The 12,848-nt window shown below is 30.4% G+C and overlaps 1 protein-coding gene across 1 annotated transcript; it reads right to left on the reverse strand.

Moving 5' to 3' along the window:
* Positions 1 to 11,072: 11,072 nt before the first annotated feature.
* Positions 11,073 to 11,971, reverse strand: LOC124846684 (VQ motif-containing protein 4-like). The gene has a single exon (XM_047324002.2). The coding sequence runs from the start codon at positions 11,878 to 11,880 to the stop codon at positions 11,260 to 11,262; it is 621 nt and encodes a 206-aa protein (XP_047179958.1). The 5' UTR covers positions 11,881 to 11,971; the 3' UTR covers positions 11,073 to 11,259.
* Positions 11,972 to 12,848: the final 877 nt, after the last annotated feature.

Raw genomic sequence — 12,848 nt, forward strand, 5'->3', positions numbered from 1 at the left:
AAAACGAATAAAATAAAGTGCTTTATCATCATCATCCATCTTTATGACTAAAATATGAAGGATCACTGTCTGAACGAGGACAAATCATCTGCGTGTGTGCCTAGGGACACATCACAATGACTTGTCCAGGGTTAATTACAGAAATAAAACCCATCACACTTTCTTACATACAGAGTTTAATCAGAACACCAATTCAGCGCCTCTACAGTCTAATAGTAAATTAAATAAAAAAGATTCGTTTTTATTTTTAAATTTTGTGATTTTTAGGAATAATTTAATTAAAATAACGTAATATTTTTGCAGGAATTCAAAAAATCAATTAGAAAAAAATTAAGTCTGGGAGGAGACAGTGATAATTACTTTAAAATCTCGATATCTTCTCTGACAAACTATCTACCGAAGCTGAAACCAAGTGACAGAGAAGGCTCTGGAACTATAACACATCACTATTTGAATTTATATCTAAAAGCGACAGATGTCGCATGAAAACGTTAAAAAACTACGGTACAATCATCCTGATTCGTTTAATCAATTTTACTTTTTCGAGATTTTAATTTCCTAAACCCTATACATGAATAATTACTTCACTGCAAAACGTTTGCAAAATTTGGTATTAATATTTCATGTTGGAATATTTCAGCAATTGTTTTGTTAATTACTCAATCATTTTGAAAGTTTTATATTTTATTGTGAGAGTTTGAATGATCTGATTTGAGTAGTTTGATTTTGACTGCACAGGTGTGCATGATGGATTGGGTGTGGTGAAGGGTAGTTGGGAGGTCATGCATTCAATTAAATTTTCAGAACCTCTCAAAAACTGAACAATGTCTTTATGCCACTGGCTCAATCCCAAGTCTCACGTCACAACTAAGTTTTGGTCAATTTCATATCTTACTTATTGGTGGATATTTATTAAATCTCATAATTTTTAATAAGTATTGAAATATGTTTTATGTTAGAGTAATGAGAATGAACTGCAGTCTTAGAGTAATGAGATTTATTAAATCTCATGCAGTGTGAATACTCTCTGTTGAAAGTGTGATATTATAACTCTTCTAGTGTATTTTTTTTAAAATAATTTATGAAAAATACATTGTGGGAGTTGCATATGCGCAATATTTTTAAGTGAATATTTGATTAAAGTATATTGATAATAATTTTTTTAATAATAATGTATACAGGTGATATATTCGTAGACTTCGAAATAATTAATTACAAGGTATATTTTTAATTGAGAGTTTCTTATATATTTAAACTTTTTTAAAGTCTTCCACCTCATTGACTGGTTCATTTGATATTGTAGTTTTGCCTGTTGCTTCTCATTTCTTTGTAACAAAAACGAAAGCTACTCTCTGTGTGCTTAATTAAATGTTTACTCGTATATTATAGTATCTTTTAATTTCAATATTTATATTTTGTTTTCCATTATTAGTTTTCTTTTTTTTTAGTAACCTTTTGATGGAATGTAAAGGTGATAACGTCATATAACATAACAAGTAAAATTGTCAATATAGCGATTTTGACATAATAAGAAGGGTCACGTTAGTATATTATATATATATATATATATATGGGGTTTGCTAACGCGCGTACGCCTGTTTTTCAGTTGGTACATTTTAGCAATGTGTACCAGGTTTTAGTAGACAAAAATATCCTTATATATCATGGATTCTATGTTTTAAGGTTAAGGGTATTTTAATAATTTTCATTCTCAAAACTAAAAAAAAAAAAAAGAAACCCCCTAAACCCTTACTCACCTCTGTCATTCCTCTCAATCCTTTCTCTTTGATCTCTCTCACTTCAACATTTTCTCTGTCATCCCTACTGTAGCTCCAATTGAAAAAATCAGAAACACTTGCCTTTAAACAATTTACCTTTGTAAAGAGTTGAGTCATTGACATATTCACCTTCAGGCAAAGGTTCATCCAAGATCTCTTCAATTTCACCATTTTTACTAATCTCTCTAATTTCATCATCTGCATATGTTGAATCAACTTCTCTAAAAAAAACTCTCGAGGCCAATTACCAATTCTTTTGGATGTCATTATGCTTGTGAAAATTAGATAAAATTATATACGACAAAAATTATAAAATGAAAACTCATTATAAAGTCATTTTTTATAAGAAATTGTTTAACAACGAGTGTTTCTGATTTTTTTCCAGGCCAATTACCAATTCCTTTGATGTCATTATGCTTGTGAAAATTAGATAAAATTAGATAAAGACAAAAATTATAAAATAAAAACTCATTATAAAATCATTTTTTTTGTAAGAAATTGTTTACCAGCGAGTATTTCTGATTTTTTTCACGTCAATTACCAATTCATTTATGCTTGTGAAAATTGGATAAAATTATATAAGACAAAAATTATAAGATGAAAACTCATTATAAAAATCATTTTTTTTGTAAGATTGTTTAACGGCAAGTGTTTTTGATTTTTCCAATTGGGGCTACAGTAGGAATGACAGAGAGGTGAGTAAGAGTTTGGGGGTTTCTTTTTTTTCTTTTAGTTTTGAGAATGAAAATTATTAAAATACCCTTAACCTTAAAACTTAGAATCCATGGTATATAAGGGTATTTTTGTCTACTAAAACCCGGTACACATGTACCAACTGAAAAACAGGCGTACGCGCGTTAGCAAACCCATATATATATATATATATATATATATATATATATATATATATATATATATATATATATATAATAAACTGACGTGTTTATAAGGATTGAGATAAAAAATAAATATTATTTAACGAGACTAAAAAATATCATAAAGTTTGTTCAATTTTCAAATTTGAATGTGCAAATGATCATCGGTGGTACATAACATAAATTTGTAAACTATAAGTAACTCTGTAATGAAAAGTTTTAAAATAAATACTCCATTTAATATAATTAATATTTAATTATTGACATAAACATGTGTTTGATACAATTCTTGTATTCAAATGATGTTTTCTTTTTAAAAGAAACACGTCATACTTATTAAATATAAAACACCTGTTTAGTTGTATATTAAAATAAAACTAAGTTCATATTTTTGTAAACATGTATAAGTAATTGCATAGATACTTGGTAAATGTGGTCTACAATCATTTTCTCCTTAACCATTGTTTTTGTTTGAAAATTGATTTCATAATTTTAACTATCAGTAAATCAAAAATTGTAACTGACGGTTAAAACATTTCTATTTCTATTTAAGAGTGTGATCTCCGAACTACTCATACATGTCACCAAATAATAATTAATATAATTGAAAACTATCATATTTAAATAAAACGAGAGATTAATAAACCATGTAAATATTAAAAATAATTTATGTAACTAGTATTTATAATAATTAAAGGAATTAACATAAGTATGGTTAAGATATTAAACATGCTTAAATATATTTTATTAACAGCACTTTTTATTTTACTTGTGAAATTTATAGTATTTTATAAATATAAAAACTGGATATATACTCATTCTTATAAATATCCCGTTTTATTTTAGTTATTAACCACATCATATATTAACATAAATTTTTATAATTTTTTTGAAAATCTTACTCTTCTGTGACGATATTTTCATAACTTATAATAATACCGTCGTTATTAAATTAAGCTAAAAAATTCTTATGTCAAGAAAAAAAAAAGGTTAATTAAAGCTTATCATTATCCAAAAGGAGAATTATAAATGCCAATATTTCCTCACGGGATTTTAATTAAGATCTCGGATAGACATAATCTTTTGACTAGTATACATTTTTTTAGTATCGAAAAAAAAAACACGCGAAGTGAAAACTTGCACGCTTTGTCTTACTTAACTGTGTCAATAAATCCAAGAAAACTGCCAAACTCAAATGTTAAACACACACATTACAAGTTTATATGTTCTCCCTTCATTCATATTAGTTATTTAAGATTTTTTTCCTCATAAATTAAGAAAATTATTTACTTTTTATTCTATTTAATATAACTCAAAGTAATTTTATAATCATTATTTTTCTCTTTATTATAATAGCTAATTTTTTCTCTTCAGTGTTAATTAAATTAAATATGATTATAAAAAATATGTATTATCTTAAAAAATTAAAAATTGACAGATAAAAAGAAAAATTATTAAAAATTTGACAAATTAAAACTGTTACTATAGGATTAGACTCGACCGTACATACATGATTGCATGCTGAGTCGAATGGACCGAAGGCTGGGTTACGTATAAGGACTTCACAGTCATTTGGTCACGACAACAGTTGGGCAGAGTTAAAGCGCAATCAATATAGTAACGACTGTTGTGACTGGTTAAGACTGATATTAATAATCATTAAGAAGTAAATTAATTGGTGAGATCATTGTAAATTCTATAAATAGAAGTTTAATTTCGAGGTAATTTTACTTTTTCATAATTATTTTAGATCTCCAAAGAAAAATTATGACTTGAGCATGAGAATGTATTTTGCAGGTCATCCCCTCAAACCGATCGATCACCAGAAGTAGAGGAAACATACGTTCATCCAAGACATAAGTATTGTACGAGAAATATCTTCATCCCATTTGAGCATAAACAAAAACTATTTTTAAAACAAATTTCACAGTATTTAAAACTTTGGAAACTCTCCATTTTTAGAAGTTTGTTATAGAGACATGAGATTTTTTGCACGATGAATGAGGAGAATCATCTCACCAATTTGGAGTCAGTTAACATCCCAATGCGAATTCTACAGTCACGAGTTGGGTTAGGATGATAGAGACAGAAATTTATCCAAGATTAGCAACTTATATTATAAAACATTTTACATAAATAAAAATATTGGTTGTTAGAAGTGGGGGTTGGCGTGGGGCTAACGTAGTTGTTGTTTGGTCATGATTTGGTATTTGTTTTAGAGCAAAATTCAAAGTTGATATTATTCATTAAACATGTTACAGGTCCCACTTCTGTCGTCTCCATCCTACAGTAACGGCTTATAATTGAGGTCATCGTCTCTGCTGAAGAAGCTGGAAACAACGACACTTTTAACTCTGAATTCGCACAAAAACACGAATTCAATTCTTGTTTTCAACAATTACAAAAGTTGCTGCAGTCTAAGTACCCGTTTCATAATTATAAAGAAAATAATGTCAACACAATAATCTACGTTGGAGAATTATTATTAACAGTTGCATAGCGTTGTGAGTTATGAATTGTATTAAACGGTATTGGGACCTAGCTATTATTAATTAGCAGTGAAATGATGTAATGATGTAACGGAATACACTTTTTCACTTGCATCGTTAGGTTTTCTACCATTACCGGGGAATCCTAAGTCATCTTAACTATGTTTCTGTCTGTCGGGTGATTTTGAGTGGATGCAAGAATAAGTGTTGACGAACAGACAAAACTACGACACACTATAAAAAGTAGGAATAACCCATTGATTTGCTTTTCAAAGTAAATAAGTTATATAAATAATTTTATAAGTCTTGAAAAATCATCCTAAATTTGATACGTAAAGATATTAATAGAATATATTAATCCTGATTAAATTGACAGATTGTCTAGTTCGGCAACTTGAAGTTTCTACTAAAGAAATTTGTGGTGACTCACTTTATAACTAATCCTCACGAGATGCTGTGGGTAAAACATTTCTTTTCAATTTCTACGTTTCATTCATCTTCACCTATAAAAACACTTAATACATTTGTAAAAAAAAATATATCCAACTTAACCAACAAATCATAATATTAAGTAATTCATATGTCTTTGCTTTTATAATATTTAAGATTAATTAATAATTTGATTTTTATAGTTCGACCTTTAAAGTTAATATCAATTTAACAATAGAGATCACATTCACTTTATTTAACTAAGAGACTTAATTAAATAACAAATAACTGATTAGATTATTTTCAAATTATAAGACCTTCATATAGTTTATATTATATATTAATGCTATTTTAAGGTTGAAGATGAATAAAATAAGTATTTTGAATAAAAGTGCTATTTGATTTCTATATAATTAAATGATGAAAAAGTATGTAATTTTTATTTATTTACAGTATTATATAAGTACCACACACACATATATTCGTACATTCTATTGATAGCAAAGTTCACAATGATTCATAGAATTTTTTCTTTTAGCAAACATTTGGAATGTATAGAAAACAAAGATTGGAGTTATGTAAAAAAAATATTAATTATTAATTTTGTTGATATATTTAAGTCTATTATTTATTTTGGTTATTATTGGTTCTTACTCAATTAATTTTAATATTTTGTGTGTTTTCAATTTTTTTACATAAAATCAACTGTGATTCATTCCGTTAAATTGAATGTATTACATCCAATTTTTTTTGTACGTAATACATTTCAAACAAGGTTAACTCTAAATTTAATAAGATGAACCACGTGAAGTTTTTTTTGAAAAAAATAAAGATACAATTGAATCATTTTTAAAAAACAGAAACTCAATTGAGTTTTTTTTTAAATAAAAAGTAAAAACTTAAATAAATAAAAAACAAATATAAAAACTAAATTGAATAAATGACCAAAATAGATAATCAAATTACTAACTAAATCAAAAAGTTTAATACAAAAATTTATTTAATTACCCAAATCAAAATTGCATAATTATATCATAACACCAAATCAACATTAGTACTAGATCTATATAAAATGTTAACACCAAAGATGATATAACAACCTTCACAAAGTCAATGCCAAATAATTGAATATGATTTATGATATGTTAACAACTTTTTTTAACGACTTTTTATAATAGATTACGTACCACTATTTTATTGGTTTGTATATTTAAAACGGACCAATCACGAGTTATAAGTAGACTTTTATAAAAAAGTTGTTAAAAAAGATTTTTCATTAAGTATATAATATAAATTATCAGGACGATGGATATAGACTCGGAGACTCGGTAGCATTTCAAACTAGCCATCACCTCATATTTTCGTACCTTTCAGCAATAAACGAAAGATTGCGACAAAACTCTGTTTAGAAACAACAAGGCCAAATCCTAATAATATGAGATTAAAGACATAGTTAACAAATAAACACATCACTGTAGCACAAAAACATGATTAAAAGGAGATTGGGCCTTCACCAAAACCAAGAAGTCAAGGTTCACCGAAAACTTATTTGATCGTATAACCTTGTAAGACCGGAAACTTATTTAAACGTAAAGTGTTTTTGCAGGTAACTGGCTCGCAAAGAAAACCAAAAACACAAAGAAAGTTGAAAGTATCGAGAATATGTGGATTGAGAAGACCGATAACTTAAAAAAAAAAAAAAAAAACTAGTTCAGTAGTAAGAGCTAAGTGTGTGCCAAGACCAATTTGCTCTTGTAAAAACAGTTACGTACAGTAGAAAACAAAAATATAGTCCCATATTCAATTCAATTAGAGTGTGTTAGATTTATACTATTTCTAGAACATTCTTCTTGAGTATATACAGTAAGCCCTTTTTTTCTTCTCAACTTCGAATACAAAAATAGAGTTTTTTTTACCTTTCTTCTTTAAATAATTTTATGAGAAATATAAGTAAAACAAAACTTAAAAAAATGTAGGAATTCAATTTTTTTAAAAAAATATACATTGCAAATAAACATTTCTTAATTAAATTTAAAATTCTAGGAAAAACATGTTAGAAATATTATATCTTTTATCTTTCAGTTTATCTTTCAGTTAGTTTGTTATTATTTATTATTTGTATTTTGGGCTTAGTCCATATTTTTTCTATTATAAATAGAGAACCCTATGTGTGTTTAACACAAGGAAGATTAATTCCATATATAATTTTCATTGTGTTTAACATGGTATCAGAGCAGGTTTTTTGATCTATTCCGGTGGTCTTTGCTGTCTGCCGGCGGTTGGCCGTCATGGCCGCCGGCAGCCCCTAAAAATATCCAGAATCAGAGACAAGTCTCCTAGAAACTACTGCCTCCTCTGAATGATCGGACCGAAACCACTGCCTCCTCTGAATGACCGGACCTCCCTCTCTTTGTTTAGACCTTCCAGAGCAGTCATTGCTGGCATCGAAATCTGTCCTCTTCTTGCCGCATGCTTCTGCATCTTCGGACCTCCTTCTTCTTTCTGCGTAATTTGCTGTAGAGGGTTTCGCCTCTGTATTGCTGTAGAGGGTTTCGCCTCTGTATTGCTGTAGAGGGTTTCGCCTCTGTATTGCTGTTCTTCCTTTCTTATTGTATTTGCCGCACAGATCTGCTGCGTCTCCTTCATCCACTTCTGAAGTTGAAGTGTTTATTGCCTCCTTCTCCGCTGCTCTCCTTCATCCACTTCTGAAGTTGAAGTGTTTATTGTCTCCTTCTCCGCTGCTCTCCTTCATCACTTCTGAAGTTGAAGTGTTTATTGCCTCCTTCTCCACTGCTCTCCTTCATACACTTTTGAAGTTGAAGTTTCACAAGCTTGGTTCACACTTTTGAAGTTAAAGTTGAAGTGTTTATTGTCTCACTCTTGAAGAAAAATCATCTAGTTCAAAACCTAGTTTAGTTATTTCAAGCTTGGTTCATACAATTTGTATGCTCCAGCTTGAGGGGGAGTGTTAGAAATATTATATCTTTTATCTTTCAGTTTATCTTTCAGTTAGTTTGTTATTATTTATTATTTGTATTTTGGGCTTAGCCCATATTTTTTCTATTATAAATAGAGAATCCTATGTGTGTTTAACACAAGGAAGATTAATTCCATATATAATTTTCATTGTGTTTAACAAAACACAATGAAAAGACTTCTGATATGTTTGAATTTGTGAAGATAAGATGCAAATTTATTGCATAAGAAGAAAAGAAAAAACGAGAGAAACAAAAAGAGTAAATATGGGATTCAGGAATCAAATAACGCCGTCTTTCTTTTCAGATTAAAAATTGGAGTGGAAGAAGACATAATAGTTAATTATTTATTAGTATTTATGTTTTCTATTTTTTTATAATAAAATAAATGTTCAATAAAATATTATTAAAGAAAAAATAATGTTTTTAAACACATAAATTATCTCCACTGCAATTTTTCCACTCAAATTTACTTTGATTCTTCTTAATCAAAACAACATCACTAATAAAAATATTTGATTCTCTCAAATTGGGAGTTTTGATTAACTCAATTTAATAATGTGCATTACTATCGAGATCATAAACTCACTAATATTGAGATGATAACCAATACCCCTTTGCTTAATAAGACCTGGACAGCATGACTCCTGAAGGGCCCGATATCAAGGTTCAGATACCCATATAAACTTTCTTCCACACCAAATAACATATTATAATCTAATCATACTTATCATGGATTCCAAGAAGGCTTTTCAACATCATAGATATTTAACACAAGATATTATGATTTAAGTACTATGCATACTTTTTCAAACCTTTTTACAATGACACATGCTTTGGAAAATAATTACCACTATACGTGCAAATCACATACTAAAATTGTCGATTAATTAAAAATTCCACTTGCTCATAAAACAATACATCTTATGATCCAAACGTCATTTTGAATGTTTAAGCGTAACGTTAAGACAACGAACACGTATTACTTAAATAATAAATTCGCTGTATATTTTTTTATACATTTTTATTATAAATACGAAGCGTATGTATTGTGAACATTTTTAATTATTACCTTAAATATATTAAGAAAATCATTAAACATATTCGTGGTTATTTTTAAAATATTTATTTGGAAAAAAGGTAGTAGTAGTGCTTTAAAAATGATCGAAAGTTGGTAAATAGAAAGATGCTAACTAAAATGTTATATTTGAAGTGAGTGTGTAGCTAAGATTAAAGAGGAGAGGAGGTGGACCAAAGGAAGCGGAGATATAGTCAAAGATGTCATGGTTGAAGTTTTGTGATGGATGGATTTTTGAAGGATGACGATGAATAATACGTCAAATCAAAACGTGGCACATGTGAGTTGTTTTATATTTTTTGCCCCAAATTGATTGCGAGAGGGAAATAGAAACGGAAGATGACATTATAAATTGGTGGCAGTGCACATGTGAAGTTTGAAACATTGAATAAATGCAGCACCAACCATGGGTTCAAATCATATCCATAGTGAAAGAGCTTCTTCTCTTCTTCCCATGACATGATCACAACCTCCACTTTCCCATGTCCCCATTCACTTCAATTCTGGTCTTCTTTCAGTCAAAAACCTTAATTAAAATATTCAACCTGAGAAACCCACACTCTCTTCTCATCATTGCTTTTACGCCTCTCCAACGCTTTACGTTCAAACCAATGGGGTCCCTACCCTTCTTTCAACACTACTGCACAAACCAAACAATTAATTAATGCCTTAAACTCCGTCTGATTATCTTCAAGCATGTTTGGATTTATTATATTTTTCTGTTGAAAGTTGAAACCAACGTCATGGCAGTGATGTTTGGGGGCACAGAAGCACATAGTATGTGAAAACCACCAACAGAAGCACCACATACAAAACCTATCTTCAAAACTATTGGGATCTTTTCCCTCATTCAGAAACACATCACACTGCTCCAGATTCCTTCCCCATTCTTCCACGCTTTCTGTGACAGCTAACCCAAAGCTGCCTTTGCGATTACACACTTTCAAACCAACACCTCTCCTTTTCTCATTCTACTTTCTTCCCTACCATCTCTATCAACACCCTACTTAGTACACACTGCATTATTAATTTTGCTAATTATGAATATCACCTCACCTCTAATTATAAATGCATCTCTCCTTCAACACACTGTCTGTCACACCTTCTTTCAATAAACATCCAATTTGGTGTAGCTAAAATTAATTTCACCCACATTTCAATTCAAATCAATAATTTCAAAATTAATTTCATTAATTACGGTTTTACTCACCTTTAACAGGCATTAAAGTTTAACTGTGCCAACAATAATTAAAGGATTTGACTCTGGGGAAAAAATGCAGCAAAAGTAAACGAGAAGAAGCTTGACAGTACATGAATTACATCCCAGAACCGTAGCTCATTACTCCAACGGATAAAAGTATAACCCCTTTAAAGTCAACCAAAATTCACATTCTTGAATTGGAAGAAATAAATCGAGCTTGTTGCAAACGAAGGAGAAACGGTGGAGATTGGGGGAAAACGGCATAATTTATACATACAATTAAAGCAGGATTATTCCCTTCTCTCAATAAGCATTACAAATTCTGAACGGATCTCTCTAACCGGCATGAATGGCAATAATAAAACAGAAATTATATAAGAATCTTACAGAAAATCCGAAAAGGGGCAATAATAAAGAAAAGAAAGAGAAGCGATTCAAGAAGCGGCGGTAGAAGAAGGAGAAGGACCTGAGGCTCTGGGAGAGGTGGTGGGGAAGAGAGGGAGCAAGCGAGGTTCGGCGTCTCTGGGAGTAGAAGCGGGAGAAGGGTGCAAGAAGAAACCCTTCTCTTTTATGGCTTTATCTTCGGCCTCGGAGTCCAGGGAAGGGGGCGCGTTGGATCGGTCGAACGGGTCGGGTATAAGGGGTGTGACGGGGCTCAGGACGAGTGCGGGGAAGTCGAGGATGCTGGGGGAGAGCATGTCGGGTTTGCGAGGCGAGAAAAACGAGGTGAGGGGGTTGATGTTGAGGTTGTTCTTCAGGGAGTTCGTCCTCCGCTCGTACAGCTTGAACTGCTGCTTCTTGTTCGGAACGGATTTCATGGGCGGGATGCTGTGGGTCGGGTTCGCCGCGGGTTTCGAGGACGCTTGTTTCGCTGTCTCCGAGGAGCCTGTCAGCATTTGGACTACTTGCTTGAACGACGACGTGTCCGCTTGGACGAACGTTGTCGGGTACGGGCTCCCGGGTTCGGATCTAGCGACGGCTTTGGGAGATTGCAGTCCCTGCCATGGTTTCTGATTGTCTTGCTGTCTCGGGGATATGGAATGATTGGAATCCATGGCTGAAATGAGAGAAAAACAAAAGGAAGACGGAAAAGAAAGAGATGAGTGAGTAGACAAAAGTGAAGACTAGATGAGACTTTTTCAAGTTTGTTTTATTTCGTTTAAGAAAAAATATGAAATGTGTCGTAGAGACCTTAGATTCTTGAACTTCGGTCCCTACGCGCTATCTACTTCTTGTGTGCTACACTGCTCTGACAGTGATTACTCATAATACATTGTCTGCACTTTGTACTCTACTAAATATGTGACATGCAATATTGGAAACTCTTTCTTTTCCTTCACAATAATTAATACATCTGTGTATTCTTTTGCATATTATCATCCCCTTTTTCTTCTAAATTTCAATTCACCAAACAAAACTATTTTATTTTATATTCATTAACACTATTATTAAATTCATTTACTGCTTTTTTTTATTGCACCCATCAAAAATTATATTTCATAAACTTCTTTCCTTCTATCCTATAGTTTTTTTATTGAAGCTTCTATCCTATAGTTTTACTGAAGCTCCTGTTTAAACTTCAGTTTATAGTATTTTTTAAAATGATAATGTTAAATTGATTGAAATTCATTAAACATTAACATATTTTATTACATTTGACTATAAAGGAACATTTAATAGTAGAAATGGTAAATTATACATTTATATTAAATCATGATTAATGTTTTATCTACGTTAAAACAAATTTTCAGAGTTAATTTGTCTGGTTATAGCACAATTTATTGTAGAAACTGAAACTATTTTTTATCATATATCAACTATATTTGATAAGTTGAAATTGAATTTACTTAAATTTCAAAACAAATTTGTGAGACTTTGTATTTTACTTCAATTTAATAAAATTTAAATAAAAGTATTCTTGTCGTGTCTTTGTTTTTGGTAAAGAAAATATTTATGATGCATGAGTAGTTTGTGTTTTTACTTTTATATATTTATTATTAAAATACACCTTTCATTGTTTGGT

Source organism: Vigna umbellata, chromosome 5 (genome assembly GCF_029865625.1).
Source record: "Vigna umbellata cultivar VRB3 chromosome 5, Vumbellata_1.0, whole genome shotgun sequence".
NCBI lineage: Eukaryota > Viridiplantae > Streptophyta > Magnoliopsida > Fabales > Fabaceae > Vigna > Vigna umbellata.